Source organism: Ursus arctos, unplaced genomic scaffold (assembly GCF_023065955.2).
Source record: "Ursus arctos isolate Adak ecotype North America unplaced genomic scaffold, UrsArc2.0 scaffold_9, whole genome shotgun sequence".
NCBI lineage: Eukaryota > Metazoa > Chordata > Mammalia > Carnivora > Ursidae > Ursus > Ursus arctos.
Window position 1 is genome coordinate 68,029,728 of NW_026623111.1, and position 17,502 is coordinate 68,047,229.

At 40.6% G+C, this 17,502-nt stretch overlaps 1 protein-coding gene across 9 annotated transcripts in view; it reads left to right on the forward strand.

Moving 5' to 3' along the window:
• The window catches only part of AFF1 (ALF transcription elongation factor 1), a 227,104-nt gene that overhangs the window by 187,233 nt on the left and 22,369 nt on the right, over window positions 1–17,502 (forward strand). For 7 of the 9 annotated variants that reach the window (XM_057309901.1, XM_057309904.1, XM_057309902.1 and 4 more), the window contains one exon: window positions 977–6,276. In XM_057309901.1, the coding sequence (XP_057165884.1) occupies window positions 977–1,098 (122 nt within the window). In that variant the 3' untranslated portion in view covers window positions 1,099–6,276. Of the gene's footprint in view, window positions 1–976; window positions 6,277–7,031; window positions 7,125–8,915; window positions 15,857–16,619; window positions 16,768–17,502 lie in introns of those variants that run through there. The other 2 variants (XR_008958494.1, XR_008958493.1) reach the window with 2 other exon arrangements.

The window sequence follows — 17,502 nt, forward strand, 5'->3', positions numbered from 1 at the left end:
AAAGGCTCTGTGGCGGTAATTCCCGGGGCACGGGGGTCGGGAGGGAGTGACGCGGTTGGTTTGTAGTTTATGTTCCGTGTGCTGCCTCACGACCTGGCCGCAGTTCTTTCTTGAGCTCTGTGGCATGGAGCCAGATTTCTGTGACTAGATCTCCGCAAAATTAAGTTAGAAGTGGTTGCAGCACCTTGCCCCCCCAGAAGTTCTGGCATCATTATTTCAGCCTGAACTGAAATGCTAGCAAAAGGGCAAGACAAGTGAAGGAGGGAAGAGACCGGCTGTCTCTGCGCACAGCCAACTTGGTACGTGAGGGAGTGTGACCTAAATACCGAGTCGCACGTTTGTTCAGTACCTGGGTTAGCAGCAGTGTAAGAAGTATGGCATAGAAACCATGCCCGGGACTTCTTTGAGAAGAAGTCTTTCTTGGAGAAGCCAAGGTGTAGGAGACGGTAGAGTGTGTGCTGTTAGAGGAACTGCTCCATGTCAGTCCGGTGACCACTGAGTAAGCGCTGGTGTGCCACCGCCCAGTAAGGCCGTTGCGGATTTTGCACAGCCCGGCTGTAGGGAAGGCAGTGGCCAGCTAGCTGTAGCCACTTACTTTTCTCATAGCCTCTTAGAGTTTTACTTTCTTTCTTAGCAGACTAATGATGCTTTTCACACATTGGGGGTGTTTTGTTTTGTTTTGTTTTGATTCACCCATCCATTGACCCGGCAGTGGAAGTTGGGTATTTTCCAGCACAAGTCACTGTGCCAGGCATTACGGATTCGGCTCGAGAACCAGCCCGGGGCTCAGCCTTCCAGCCTGGTGGAGGGACGTGGAGAACCGGCGAGCCATTACCGCTGATTGCGATGTTTTGCTGTGATGAAGTGCAGAATATTGTGGAGATACAGTTGCTGAAACTTTGACTTTTTATGGTTCCGTTTTTGTTTTTGTGTGTGCAAATGTGTTCACTTGGTTTTGGTTTTGCTTTGTTTGCAGAATTTTTCGCTCAGCTCAGCACAAGTGTGTGTGCCTTGGCCCTCAACAGCAGCTTGACGGATCTGGTGCACTATACGAGACAGGGTTTTCAGCGGCTAAAACAAGCAGCCAAAACACCTTAACGGAGGCCCGAGTCGATTTGATGGCTTGGGAACTTTTTTGCACATTGAAAGCCTCAAAAACAGTTCAGACATTTGTCTCATCAAGACACCAGACTCGAGAAGAGAAGCACCATGAGATGGCCCGGACATTTGTCCACTTAAACTTTCAAGAACTTCTGTGACCGTTGGTCGGACGTGGTGGTTATGCAGAAGCGGAAGGGAGGAGGCTGGCCTCAGAGATGATCTTGCCTTTCCTAACTAAAGGACAGAAGTGCAGTGTAGACTCGGTGGGCGTATGAGTGGTCTAGAAACATTTCCGTACTTTTTTTAACCAGCAGGATGCAAATGGCAGATGAAATGAGGAGAAGCAGTTTCAGCTCTGAGAGCAAGTTCATGGCATCTCAGTAGCCACCCTGGTCTATTCCCAGGAAATTTTTTAAACAATGAATTTTGGTGTATGGTTTTGTGGATGATTTTTTTTTTCTTTTAAGTTTAGGGGGAAATATTTGTTTAGTAAATTCTAACGGTCATCTATAAAGCGTAAGTTGTGAAGGACTCCACTGTACCCCACTTTCTGCCCATGAACAGTGGCTTTGATAATACCAAGTATTGTCACAATTTATAAAATCGAAGGCAACTCCCCCCATGCCCCCCTTTCCTGGAGTACCGCGCGATCACCGTCACTGCTGGGAGTCAGCCTAAGTCCGAGCAGTGGAGGGAGGAGCTGCCGCCCACGGGGAAGCCATCTTGAGATCGTGTGCGTGATGGAGGTCGTGGTGCTGCCATCCCCACCCCTGCTTCAGCAAAAGGCAGTCACCACTGACTATGTTCTGAATTTTCTACCTTGGGGAAGAAGGGAACCAACATTTATACCCGACCAGATGGCTAAAGTGCTTTTTAATTTTTGTTTAAGTAGAGCTGGAATTTGAGGTGCTGATCTGTGGTCTACAGTTATGTGGTAACTCATGTTTAACCAACTCAGAATTTTGTCAGCAAACAAAGAAAAATGAAATCTACTTCTTAGAGAGGCTATATTTTTCTGCTACAGATTATTTTATATTTATAACAAAAGTAGACTTTCTGAGCCCTTGAGTGTTTAGGGTAAATTAACTCCCTGAGAGGATGTGGAGAATTAGGTGGTTAATTAGACTAAAAAAAAAAAAATTGTCACCACATGCCTTCACTCCAAAGTGTTCTCAATCAACTAGATTTGATTGGACTGAAGAGAAACTGTGGCCTTCCCATATGTAGTTATCGCCATATTATAGACATTAAACCAAGTTCATAGGGAATGACCTAAAATGAAAGAACACAATCAAAATTCCCACATAACCATAAGCACAGATTTTTTTTATTGAACCTTTGAAGGTTATTGGAAGCATTATTTTGAGTGCAGTGTTTTTAAAAGCCAATTCTTGAAATCCCTGTTAGAAGTAGAATTTGCACATGTATTAAAATTGAGGAGTGAGTGTTACCACCACCGTTGGTTCTTTTTTCTCTCCCTTCATCCCTTTCTGCCCCTCTGCATTTTGTTTCCTGCCCAGAATGTTTGTCATTTTCATACTAAGAAGGGAGTGCCATCTTTACAATGAAGAGGTCGAAAGTCCCTGTGAGGACCGTAAGAACTTGGCGATTGGGTCAGTACATAAAGGGATGTGTAGAGGATGGGAGTGGGGAGGATTTTTCACGTATGAATTGTCCGCGTGAAGCCGGTCTTCAGTGTCTTATCCAGCCTGTTCTTTGTTACCAGTAGCTAGTTCGAGGTTTGTTACCTCAGGTTTAGGTGAACGCCAGAGAGATACAGCAGCAGAATGTGAGCATGAGAACGGCATGTGTGATCCTGATGGACTGATTTCATTCGCTGATGTTCTAGAGCAAGGCCATTTAACAAAACCTTTTGTTAGCCGAGCAGCAATTGTCTGGTGGATTGTGGCATCGTGTCCGTCTCTTACACGTGTGAAACAAAACACCAGAACCAGGTTTATGTGGTTATTTAATGTCCTTTTCCCCCTTATTCACTTGGCCTTCTCTGCCCCCTTTACCCCACCGATCCCCAATACAAGTCACCTGTCAATTTGGGAGGGTATGTCTTTTTCGGACAGGTTCTGATCTATGCAGATTGTGTTGGAGTGTGTGTGTGTGTGCGCGCGCCGTCGGTGAGCGACTGTGCTTCTGTGACTGAAGACATTTCTGAGTCGATTTCTCAGCCACTTCTGAAACAAAAAAACAAAAAACCTGATTGCTTTTTCAGTGGCCTTATTCTTCGTGTGTAGTGTTTTTCTCCCTGACCTTTATATTAAAAATTTATTTGTCCCTTGAAAAACGAATCAATTTGCAGAGATCAATTTGTAGTATTTTGAACATGGAATATTTCCGATTCTTACTGCATTGTACCTAAAAGAGGATTCCCAGTGGCTACTTTTTAAATAGAGTATGTGAAAACCTGTGGCTGATGAATCCTTAATGTTCATAAGGTCTTTTTCCTGTTACAGTTGTATATAGAAATCTAAAGAATTTTTAAAATCACTGCACTTTTTCACTGCATGCTTAAATCCCCAAAGGCAGAATTTGTACTGAGGTAGATAATTGAAAGGACTAGATTATAAAATGAGACAAATACAAAACATCTTAAGGAGTGAAAATTGAGTGTAAAATCTTGCCTTTGGCACTACAGTTTCGTGTGTGTTGTGTGTGTGTGTGTGTGTGTGTGTCTGTGTCTGTCTACTAGGAAATGGAAGAACACTGTTTTACTTTTTAAAATGTTGAATGTTTCTGTCCTTTCTGGAGATAATTAAAATGTGAATCACTGAACTTGAGATTTTAGCCAGACTAGGGGCCCTGCTAAAGACTGAAAAACACTTCACTGAAATTTACCAAATGACACTGGGTTAAGAATGTGAAAACATTCACCACATGCCAGTTGTGGTGAGGAAGCGAGGGTCCAGCAGGCATATTATCAGGACAAGAACTGCAGTTGAATGACTTCTAGGATACACTCAGTGCTGAATGATACTGAATGAATCTGATTTTTTTTTTTTAAATAAAAAGGACCTTTATTTTATAGATCTGTTTTGACCAGGACATTTAGCTTTTTCCCCTAGACAAATTAGAACACATTTATATCCTTTAATTCCAGATCTCAGGCTTTTGAGAAAACAACAGTCGACCCCTTTCTGGCTGAAAAATTGCCTTAATTGGTACCTAAAATATTCATGTTAGTAGAATCAGGAGCTTACTATTTTGTTAGAATTCCTGCCCAGTAATTTTTAGAAGCAAAAAGATGAACCATTATGTCCTCCCAAACGAGCAGCTTTTGTATCTGATACAGAAAGGAGACGTGTGTGTGTTGCACGCGTACGAACACGCTCTCACACACACAGTACGAGGCTGGTTGAATTAGATGTATTCACTGTGTCTCTGTTGACCAAACCTAACTTTGAAATAATACTAATTTGGGGATAGTGCTGTATTTCTTTTGTTGTGGCTTCAAGACGTGTTAGTGTGGGTCTTCTACCTTTTGTTCTGCTTCATGAGGTTTGAGGCATATTTATTCATCTTAAGGTAAATGAATCAAATTAGGCTCGATTCCCTACCTCCCTCCACAGATTCTACTTTTTTCTTAAGGATTTATTTTCCCAGACACTACACAAATCTTTGAAAAACTTTGCCACGTCGTCTACTACAGTCTTTGCCATCAACTACCAGTATTTACATTTTGCAAGAATATCTGGGCTTCTTTTAGAAACACAAAGGCAGAGTTTTGCTCACTGGGAGGTGAGTTGTGTATGTGGCCGTGGAGGCGTGTCAGGATTATGGCGGTACTTCTTTGTTCCCTTTCTGTAGTGGGTTGTCTCTTTTGATTGTTTTTGGTCCTGTTGAGAATTAATGTAAGGTTTTTCCTGTGCCTTTTTATCTTTTGTCATTTCGTTGCTGGAGGTGGAGTGGCAGAATAACATGGGATTGGGGATTTTCCTTGAAACATTGCAAGTGGTCTTTCTACCATATAAACCTCCAATCTGCAATGCAGTTGTGTTGGTTTCTCAGTGAGTAAGAATGCTGACCACTGGCCATGTTCTTCAGTTCTTACGATGAGTTGACAAGCACCACCTGTCTACGTAAGGGGGCTGTGGATTTCCTGTTGTCCTAGGGAAATCACACTATGTTCCACTGTGCAACAGATCTCGACAGGTACTGTGATGGGTAGAAAAGTGCCTGTATTTCTCTACCCACGAGGGCAGGAAGGAAACATACAGCTCCGCGTGAGCCTAGATAAGATTTATCAGCCTGGAAGGACGAGGGAATAAGACCACTGGCAGCAAGGCTGGCCAGGCTGCACTGGTGAGACCAGAGGTGGCCGACCTATGAGGAGGATAATGTGCTTTGCTTCAAAGTAGATGTTTAAGTGATGCTTCACACAGGCAGTATTAACTTCGCCTTTTGTTCAGGCCATCAGCATATATTGTTAAAATTACTGCACGCCCCCTCAGATATCAAGTACACACTGTTCATGTTGGTGTGTGTGTGTGTGTGTGTGTATACGCATGTGTCCCAAATCTTTCTTGTTTTTTTCTGAATGTGATCATGTTTCGGATGATACCTGAGCAGGGTTGCCTTTTTTTTATTTATTACCATTATATATTATATTATATTATATATTTGTTGCTTTCTTACAACTTTAGAGGAATTCAAATCTTGGTATTAAAATTGTTTAAAACAGGAATGAATTGTCCAGCTGATAAGTAATCACTGGTCTATCTAAAATATGAATTTGTCTTTAGTTCTTGCGGAGTACTGTGCCAGCTGTCTAGTCCACACAGTGAGTTTGTACGTAGGCTAGGGACGCAGTGACGCTCTCAATGGGAAGATGTGCAACACAGGGGGGACTCCATGTATTTTATCTACTTCAGCAATGGAACTGCAACTTGGGGCTTTTGTGAATAAAATTTAGCTGCCTTGTATAGTCCTTTGAAAGAGACATATGTGATCTGTGAAAATTATAGTTTTTTTTTTAGAAGAAAAATTCGCAAAAGATCTTTCCAAAGATAACGTGCCACAGATCTTTTGTTTGTTGTTCTCTGTAATGAGGAGTAATTGCTGTTTAAAAAAACATGTAATTGACTTGTTAATCTTTAAATTCTTTCCTTTTCACAAGAGGATCGAGCTGTAAAAAAAAAAATTAATAAAAATTTAGAGAAATCATTGGGGTTGAATCCATGCTTTTGTTTTGCCTGAGTAGTTCCTAAAATTGCTACATAATTACCACTTACAGCCAAGAAGAGTCTGACGTGGTGGGATAGCGTGCTCTCATTCACAATATGTATTTCTTGGAAAAGAAGTGTGGGCAGAGGGAAGCTCATCCTTCTCTTTGGTTTATTTTTAAGAACTATAGTCACACCCAAATTAGCTTCTCACCAGTGTGGCATCTTCTCTTTCTGACATTAAGTGCCAGGTGCAACGGTGACCATCATCTGCCTATTTTCAATGTTTGTTGGGTGCACAGTATGTAGAATGTTGGTATTGAATGGTTTTGAGAGGCCGTCTGGTCTCTCCTCCCTTGGCTACTCTGAAAGAAGTCATGTCCTACCTCAGTGATTTTAGTGAATCAGGAAAAACCTAGGTACTGAAATCTGACTTGCTGAATTTGAATCCTGGCTCTTTGAGTTTGTAATGTGGCCTTAGGCAAGTTACTTACCCTCTCTGGGGTTTTCTCATTTATAAACTTCATTGATGTAGTATCTATATAGTAGTAAGATGGTGAGGACTGGGCTAGATGGTTCTGGAGAGTGCTTAGTGTAGAGCCTGGCATGAACACTCATAAACTCACCGGTGGCTCCTTTATGTACCGCTCCCCCTCACTGCACCATAATATCCCCACAGCTACCCTCTAGCCTCCGACCAAACACTGATAAAGATCTCACTACCCTCCTCTTCCTTTCTCATTTTTTGTTCTGTAGGTTAGGTTGACCTCTACTTACAGCGGTCCTACTGAACAGACACCCAGGCTCACTCAGCAAGCTTGTGGTAGAGTCGACAAGCAACAAGAACTGGTAAGCACGCAAGGCAAGTGTGGGAAAAGGGAGTGTTTTAGTCCTCATTAAGAGAAGCTATAGGACAGAAATCTCAAGTAGGTCTTGAAAGATGGGTCATAAAATCTCTGGTTTTCATCTTTTTTTTTTTTTTTTTTACAAAAACTGTCCCATGTCCTATCTTGTCTATTACAAATTTTAAGTAGTAGTTGTCCTTTGTATGGTTGTACCAGTTTATTTAACCAACCTCCTTGTTAGACATTGAGATTATTTCTAATTAGGGGATATTGTGAAGAATGCTTCTGTAACCATCCCTAAATCAAACTATTTGGACAGATACAGCAATTAATATTTTACCATATTGTCCTTACGTAAATGTCTGCATGTATATATTTATGCTGAATTGGGTTTCAGCCCAAAAAAGTTCACACGTTTCCCAGGACATTTTCCAACACCAGTTTCATGTTAGCATCTAAGAAAAATTTTCAGCAAACATCTAATATTCACTTCATGTTAAAATTTCTGTAATTGTCCCTGAAAGTTCTTAGAGCTTATTTCAAACCAGGATTCAGTCAAGTTTCATGCATTTAGTCATTATATAAAAAAATCTTTTAAAAAATACGATGTCCTACATCTTGGATTTGTGTGTTTCCCAAAGTGTCCTTTAATTCATTCCTCCAACTCCTATATTTCCTACAAAGTGGGTTAGGTCTTAGAGGCTGGATTATATTTGGCAGGACCCCACAGGGGATGTGGTATACTTCACATTGTGTCCTATCAGGAGGCACCTAAAATTGTTAGCGATGCTAACTTTCAATGTTTGGTTAAGATACAACCATTGAAACGCTGTTGTGAATATGGGCTTTTCCCTGGCCCAACAACTTCTGACTCTTCCTGATTTTAGCATGCGTTCATAATCCATTCCTTTACCAGTCCTGGGTATCATGCTTGGAGAATGCAAGGGGAAAAGACCCCACCTAATTCTTTAGGTGGGAAACGGTGTCTTCTGATGTTTTCATTTACATTTTATCCCTGTGGCACTACTTTTTCCCATCACATACCAAGTTGCCATTCGCAGAGTGTGGGTTATGTGGCTAATACCCTAAGACCCAGTTCAAGTGCCCAACTCAGTGGATGGGGGGAAGGTTTTCATCTAAATCATGTAATGAGTTCACCATTAGGAAGGGTTCTCTTAAGGAAGAGATGAGGCTGAGCAGCAAGAGAGAATACATGAGTCCCTTCAGGCTGTTCATCTTTTTCCTTTTTGATTTCTGTATTCAGGATATTAACCTCTTATTATGTTAGAAAGGTTTCTCTCCAGGGGCGCCTGGGTGGCTCAGTCGTTAACCGTCTGCCTTTCGGCTCAGGGTATGATCCCAGCGTTCTGGAATCGAGCCCCGCATCGGGCTCCCTGCTCAGCGGGAAGCCTGCTTCTCCCTCTCCCACTCCCCCTGCTTGTGTTCCCTCTCTCGCTGCCTGTCAAATAAAATCTTTGGAAAAAAAAAAAAGAACTTTCTCTCCAAGTTACCTTTTGCATTTCAGTTTTTACTTTGGCACTTTTTTTTTTTTTAAGACTTTATTTATGTGACAGAGAGACAGCCAGCGAGGGAGGAACACAAGCAGGGGGAGTGGGAGAAGAAGAAGCAGGCTCCTAGCGGAGGAGCCCGATGTGGGTCTCGATCCCAGGACTCTTGGATCATGCCCTGAGCCGAAGGCAGACGCGTAACGACTGAACCACCCAGACATCCCTATTATGGCACTTTTAAATAAAGTTTGTTTTAAGTAGGCCAACTTCTACCAATGTCTTTGCAGTTGCTGCTTTTGGTGTCTTGAGGCGCGTGCGGGCCACTCCCCAGGCGCCACGAGGCCACACTATCGCCATGGAGCACCGGCGGCGGCAGCTCTGGGGTAAGCAGTCCTTGCCCTTTGTGTCCTTCTCAGTCTGTATTAGTAAGTATTTTGGCACTCTTAGGGCCTGAATTATTTAAATAGATATTTGTTCACTGTTTGCCAGCGTTGTTGGAAATGTAAATTGTCACAACCCAGGCTACTTTCACTTAGGACATCTAGGTGATGAGAATCTTCCAATCCGTTCTTAAACTACTTTGAAGCCCAACGCGTCTTTACTGTAATATAATGAGAGGTTTATCTGCTGTTACTTTGGCTGTGCTTAGATAAATGTACCCGTCTGGTCTGTTTTGTCTTAGAACAGGACTCTGTCAGTGTTTGTGGTTTCCCCGTAGACCACACTCCGCTGAAAGCAAGACTGCAGTGAGACATCAAGGCTCTGATAATAAAGACCTGTGCCCTTCGAACAGACTGGAGGGCGGACCTGGAGTACTTCCTAAACAGACAATTCTATTTTAGCTTCAAAAGACCATATGCCTGCCCTGGATAAGTGCTATAAATCACCCTTCTCTATTACTGGGGCCCAGTCCTAACTTCTCATTTACCTTACTTCATGGGTAGGCGGCAGAAACAATTACGGGTTTGTAGCTCTCTACTGCTAAATATTTCTGTACATTATCATCTAAGCAACAGTACACACACGTGTACACACACACAGGCACACACACATATTTTTCTACAGGTACGTGCACTCTTGGACGTGAAAAATGAGTTGTACTCAACTGCATGGGCTTTAGAAGGATGTCTTCAGTTTATTCGACTCACTGCTTTTCCACCTCTGTCCTGCAGTTTTTGAAGAAACTCTTCCTGCAGGGAAGACTGGGCACCCAGGATTGCAGCTGAGGACTTGGCAAGCATCTTAAGGAGGGAGTAAGTGATATGCTATAGTGGCTTTGCTGAGCTTCCCAAGCCTACATATACATGTAAATCATTTTTTTTTAAATCCTGTTTTCAACTGATTTACAAATAGGCTATTTAAAAAAAAATGACATAAAAGCATACAGAGCAAAAATAGGAAGGGCAAACATACTTCATCCCTTTCCCTCCAGAGTTAACAGCCGTAAAGTTCGGTGCATCTCATTCCAGAACTTTTATTGTGCACTTATACCCTGTGTTTAAACATAAATGTGGAATATACCAAATTCTGATTCTTTTCACTTTATTCAGTCTTTTTATGGTACAAAATATTGTGCAGTAAGAATATATCACCCTTTATGTAAACGTTCTCACATTATGCATACACACCTTCCCTGGACACCCCCCACCATTATTCTGGTACAGTGCTGTACTGATGGTTGTTTTTTGTTTGGTTTGGTTTTGGGGTTTTTTTGGTTTTTTTTTTAAGGGATCTTGATATACACATCATTTTGCATTCTTTTAAGTATTTTTATAGGATAAATTTTTGTAAGGGGGATGTCTGGATCAAAAGGTAAGTCAAATTTACAATTTTGGATGTTAACCAAACCACTTCTCCCAAAAAGCTCTCATATCAACTGTGGATGGGTATGTATTCTTCCCCCCCTTTAATTAATTAATCAATCATCATGATAAGTGTAGTCTTTAATTCTCTCCCTCCCACCTCCCCTCTGGTTAACCATTAGTTTGTTCTCTATAGTTAAGAGTCTGTTTCTTGGTTTGTCTTTTTTTTTTTTTTTTCATTTGTTTCTTAAATTCCAGATGAGTAAGATCATATGGCATTTGCCTTTCTCTGACATTTCGTTTAGCATTAATACTCTCTAGCTCTATCCATGTTGCAAGTAGCAAGATTTCATTCTTTTCTATGGTGAAATAATATTCTGTTGTATATAACACATGTTCTTTATCCATTCATCTATCAATGGATACTTGGGCTGCTTCCATAGTTTGGCTATGGTAAATAACGCTGCAATAAACACAGGAGTGCATGTAACCCTTTGAATTAATTAGTGTTTTTGTATTTTGGGGGTAAAATACCCAGTAGAGTGATAGCTGGACCATAGGATAGTCCTATTTTTATATTTTTGAGAAACCTCCATATTGTTTTCCACAGTGGCTACACCAGTTTGCATTCCTACCAACAGTGCAAGAGGATTCCTTTCTCTCCACATCCTCACCAACACTTGTTATTTCTTGTGTTTTTTATTTTAGCCATTCTGAGAGGTGTGAGGTAATACCTTATGGTGGTTTTTTTTTTTTTTTTTTTTTTAAGATTTCATTTATTTATTAGAGAGAGGGAGAGACAGAGCACAAGCAGGGGGAACAGCAGGCAGAGAGGGAGAGGGAGAAGCAGGCTCCCTCTGGGAGCCCCATGCGGGGCTTGATCCCAGGATCACGACCCAAGCCAAAGGCAGACGCCCAACCATCTGAGCCACCAAGGTGCCCCCCCCCCTTTTTAAGATTTTATTTGCCAGAGAGAGCGTGTGTGCAAGTGCACAAGCAGGGGGAGTGGCAGGCAGAGGGAGAAGCAGGCTCCCTGCTCAATCCCAGGACCCTGGGATCATGACCTGAGCTGAAGGCAGACGCTTAACTGAGCCACCCAGGCGTCCCCCCTTATGGTGGTTTTGATTTGTATTTCCCTGATGATGAGTGGTGTTGAGTATCTTATGTGTCTGTCTTCTTTGGAGAAATGTCTGTTCGTATTTTCTGCCCATTTTTAATTGGATTTTTTTTTGGTGTTGAGTTTTATAAAGTTCTTTATATATTTTGGATCCTAACCCTTTATCATTTGCAAATATCTTTTCCCATTCAGTAGGTTGCCTTTTACTTTTGTTGTTTCCTTTACTGGGCAGAAGCTTTTTATTTTGATGTAGTCTCAATAGTTTTTTATTTCCCTTGCCTCAGGAAACATAGGTAGAAAAATGTTGCTATGGCCAATGTCAGAGAAATTACTGCCTGTGCTCTCTTCAAAGATTTTTATGATTTCAAGTCTCACATTTAGGTCTTTAATCCATTTTTGAGTTTGTATGGTGAAAGAAAGTGGTCTAGTTTCATTCTTTTGCATGTGGCTGTCCAGTTTTCCCAATACCATTTGTTGAAGAGACTGTCTTTTTTCCATTGTGTATTCATTCCTCCTTTATTGATTAATTGACCGTATAATTGTGAGTTCATTTCTGGGTTTTCTGTTCCATTGATCTATGTGTCTATTTTTATGCTAGTACCATACTGTTTTTATTACCACCGCTTTGTAATATAATTTGAAATCTAGAATTGTGATACCTCCAGTTTTCTTTCTCTTTTTCCAGATTGCTTTGGCTATCTGGGATCTTTTGTGGTTGCATGCAAATTTTAGGATTGTTTGTTCTAGTTCTATGAAAAATGCTGCTGATGTTTTGATAGGGATTACATTAAATCTATAGATTGGTTTGAGTTGTATAGACAGACATTTTAACAGTATTCTTCCAACCTATGAGCATGGAATGTCTTTCCATTTCTTTCGTCAGTGTTTGTTTTAGAGGGTTTTTTTTTAAATCAGTTTTCAGAGTATAGATAGGTCTTTAAACTTCTTAAATTTATATTCCTAGGTATTTTGTTCTTTTTGATGCAATTATAAATGGGATTGTTTTCTTAATTTCTCTTTCTACTACTTCGTTAGTGCATAAGAACACAACAGATTGCATTGTACATAGATTTTGTATCCTGCAGCTCCACTGAACTCATTTATCAATCAGTTCTAGTACTTTTCTGGTGGAGTCTTCACGGTTTTCTACATTTAGTACCCTGTCGTCTGCATATAGAGTAGTGAGTTTTACTTCTTCCTTACCAACCTGGATGGCTTTTATTTCTTTTTGTTACTGACTGCTGTGGCTAGGACTTCCAGTACTATGCTGAATAAAAGTGGTGAGAGTGGGCATTCTTGTCTTGCTCTGACCTTGCGGGAAAGTTTGGGCATGGGTTTTTTATATAAGGCCTTTATCAGGTTGGGCATACATCCTTGCCAGTTTTGGATACAATATGAAAAACCTTATACAATTCACACTTCTCTGACAACTGAAATTGACCATTTTGTCACAAATTTATTGGCCGTTTGTTTCTGGTTCTGTGGAATGCCTATTCCTGTGCTTAGCTCATTTTCTATGGGGTTATCTTTTTTCTTCTAATTTGTAAATTAAGAAACCTGGACTAGGTTGTTGATTGCCTCTAACCCACCGCATGACTCTCTTCTCAACTTTGCTCCATAGCTTGCACCTCAGAAAACATCATCCATGAGCTGCTTACAATTCCCATTTCTTTTTTTCCAACCCCGTAGGAGGCAATGATTGATCCCTATTGAAGTGAAACTGCATGCACAATAGTGACATATAGCATTTGAAGGTCCATTAATCTTTAAAACATATTACTTGTTCAAATGATACACATCCTGGGTAAACTGAAAGCTGTGAAATATTGGCATTTTGAAGCCCACTGGATGTACAGAATGAATTTCACCATAGGTTTCTTATGGCCTACAGAGATCAAATCTAAAATTAGTCACAGGTCAGTCCCAGGCCTCACTTGACTACAGTCCTATTAACCTGGCATTTGCTTATTTTAAATGAAGGTAAAAGAACCACGGAAGACTGATTTCTTACCCTATGAGGTTTACTTCTATCCATTCAATAGCCTGAGTGATTGCTTTGTGTCAATGACCCGCTGCAGAATGTGCTAACACACAGCACGGGGCACGGTGCCTAGCTTCTGGACGGCATGTCTCTTTTCCATCCAGGTGACAGGTAACTTCAGATCTGGTACTTTCCCATTCAGATTGCCATTGTACTTGCCTCCGGCCAGTCCTAATATAGATGCTATTGTAAAACTAACACCCTGTGGCTACACTGTTCAGACTGAGTTATTTCAAGCTTGACAGTGTGGCATAAGCCGGTTTATCTATTAAGCAGAGGACAGCAGTCTTGTGCCCTATTTGTCCTAAATTCCCTGGAGCAAAGTGGAGCTACTCAGCCTTTTTTCCTTTCATTTACTCCATCCATGATACATCACCATCCCTACGGCATGGGGAGGCCCATCCATTATATTCTCTCCTATTCTGTGTTCAGGCATTTGTGTATGCATATGCATTTATGTGTATATGCATATGTATGTACACATGATCATTTAATGGACATGTAAGGATAGTAAAATGTATTGTTAGCACACCGCATTTACCTGAAACACAGGAAGTTAGGGAAATTTCACATATGGACACTCTGTAAAAAAAAAAAAGTGATAGCCTGTTGTATTAAAGCAAGAGTTGTAGGTTCTCACATTAAACCATTAAATGTTTGGTTCTACTTCCGTAATTTCCTGAAGCCACATCTTTCATTACTTACCAAATATACATTCCTGTAATCCCTGGCCAGGTTCCTTCCTTTGCTCAATTTTTCGCTATTTTACGTGCATAGCACTCTCCTTTCAGCAGAGCCTACGAGCCTGGGGTCAGCTGAGACCCATTCTAAAACTTTACAACTCTCTACAGGCATATTTACAAAGTGTTACCTGAAAATACCAGGGAGCCACCAGACATTCCATTTGTGTGCAATTCATTAAAAAGAATTTACATTCATTCCACTAGTAAGAATTATTTACTTCTCTGGCTCTGGCTTGAGAGGATGTGGTAGGTTCGAGTCAACAAAACTGTCCTTGTCCTCCCCTTATTCATCGGCATTAGCCACTCCACAGGTGTAAACCCATACACAAAAAATCTGCGTGCTTGAAGTGGAGGAGATCTGAAGCACAAAAGCATAGAGTTTTGATTATAATGTACCTCCGGGGATTAAGTAAAAACCACAGTCAACAGCCAGCTCCTGAGGATTATTATTAGTGGTAATGAGAAAAACATTTTGAACCTGGGCCTCAAACTGCATTCAGTGTGCTAAGCAATGCAGGCACAGCATGAAGTGAATGTAAATGTTAACAAGTTTTAGCTTTAGGCTTCTCATTAGTGCCCTTATTGCAACTGTAATGTGCAGAATGCACCACTAGAGAGCAGTCATTTCCCTTAGGAAAAAATACATGGATTTAACCAGAAGAAGGTACCACTTCAGACCCAGTAGAATGGCTATAAGCAAAGAAAAAGACAATATACAGTGTTAGGATGAAAAGAAACCAGAAACCTCATACTGTGCAGATGGGAATATAATATAGTACAGCCACTGTGGATAAGTTTGGTAGTCTCTTAAAAACTGTTACCATACAACCCAGCAATTCCAGTTGTATGAACCTATGAAGATAAATGAAAACATGTTTATGTTGAGACATGCTCATGAACATTCATGGCAGTGTTAAAAAACAGAGACCAGCCTTGAAAATTCTCTGAACAGACAAAAACAATTTAGTCATACAAACAAAACTTATCTTATTTTGCAAGACTAACTTGACCTGGGTCATTTCTTGCTTATGCCTTTGAAAATCATAAGCAAAACTTGAACAGTTCCCAAAGTTGGTATGAGGAAACACACTGACCAATTCCCTACCATTTAAGAAAATTCTAATATAACCAAAACTGTGAAGAATAAACTGCTTTCTCATTATATAAGCTGCTTGATAACAAATACTCCTCTGAGCCTTATTCCAGGTTTTGGTTTGAGTGCTCCCGGTGTGTGTACAATACATTTTTACTAATCACTACTTGGGTGATGGGTTGGTTTTACTTCCGTTATTTCTGAACTTTTGCCATGTCCTAGCAACAGAAGTGGGATCCAAAGAAGACCCCGAATGTCTCCAAGGTCAGTGAACAAACAGGTGCTGGTACCCATGAAGCCCACGGAACTCAGTCTTCTCACTAATCCTGGAACTTGAGGGTAAGTCAGTCTGGCATCTGAGCCCTGCTCCTTGTGTTTTCAGCTCTCCAACTTTATAGTGCACACCTGCATTTCGCTTGTTGAAACTTCCTGGTAAGTCATTCTATTCTGTTCAGAGGGTGAATGGGGGGGGGTGTGGAATGTGATTCTCTGTGTTTTGAAACCGTTAGAAAACAGGGCCTCTCTCAGTTTAGACATTTAAAGGCAAGGATAGTTTTCCACCTGGTCTATGGAGGAGGCTCTTGTGCCTTTTTGGAAAATGAATAAACTTTTGAAATTGTGGGGACCACTTTGGGGAACCTTTAATGTAAATAGGTCCACCTTAAGGAGCAGCCTTAGAAGATTCCAAACCTCTCACAGACCATGGAATGCATCCTTTTACTGATATGCAGAAGCTTCTAAAAGACAAAAATGACTCCAAAAAGAGCTCTGAAAGTATCCTTTACAGCATGCAAATAAAAAATCTTTGGCCATCTGAGCATGTACCCTTAATTTAGTGCATCTGTCAGGAACACAGCTTGGGAGGCACCTGGGTGGCTCGGTTGGGAGTCCCACTCTTGATTTCCGCTCAGGTCATGATCTTGGGGTCATGAGATCAAGCCCCTCGTTGGGCTATGTGCTGGGCTTGGAGCCTGCTTAAGAGGAGCCCTCTGCTCCTACCCCTCCACTCTTGCAGGCATGCGTGCTCTCTCAAAAGAAAAAAAAAAAACAGCTTGGGTCCAACAACCAACAATTCTTTTGACTTTTGTACCTTGAGATTTGGGTAAAATTTTCAAAACAAAAGCTCTAAGATCTCTGTGGATGTCTCTTTTTTTTAATGCCTATGTATATTACAGGTGTGGTATTTTTCTTCCAGATGGTATTAAAATTAAATTGCGAAGAGTTCTATTTAATTCACTTAAAGAAAATTAAGGATACTCCCAGATGTTTTTCAAGATCAGTATGATGAGATAATCTTTGATAAATAAAAACTTGTTTAAGTTTGGCTGGTTTAATAAAAGCAGGTATGTCTTCAAAATTTGCCAAAAAGAAAAATAAGATGATTAGTTGTTTGATGTCTAATCCAAACATGAGTGTTTAAAGCAATAACTTGAAGTTTATACTAATTTTAACTGAATGATGGATATTCATTGACTAAGTCATTTCTAAACTTACATTTAGCATTTAATGTTTATCTACTTTTGGCTTTTTAATTTCTATAGGGAGATAAAAGATATTTGGGTCCATTAATAAACATGGTTAGTGCCACACCAAAAAAAATCTATGAGGAAGAATATACTTCTAGGAATTATGAGATACATTTATAAATTTGTCAACCCACAATTGTTTTCTTAGGAGCTTTAATTCCTAGTGAAAACTAACAGTTACAAATTCTAATATATGTAATTAAAACTACTAGAAGTAACAGGGCTAAAAAAATGAACTGTAGGTGAAAAGTAGGTAAGGTGGGGCGCCTGGGTAGCTCAATTAAGCGTCCAACTCCTGATCTCAGCTCAGGTCTTGATCTCAGGGTTGTGAGTTCAAGCCCCCATGTTGGGCTCCAAAAAAAAAAAAAAGGGTAAGGAAAATAGAATGTGTGTTTTGGATAAGGAAAGGTATGAAAGGACTTTTGGGGTTTTGCCTTGTTTTTAGGGAAAAAAAATTTTTGTCCTAAAGTAAAATGATTGTTCCAGAAGAAGGAAGGAAAAAGGACAAAACCTAAGTGGATATAGAAAGTTACAGAGGGGGGGCGCCTGGGT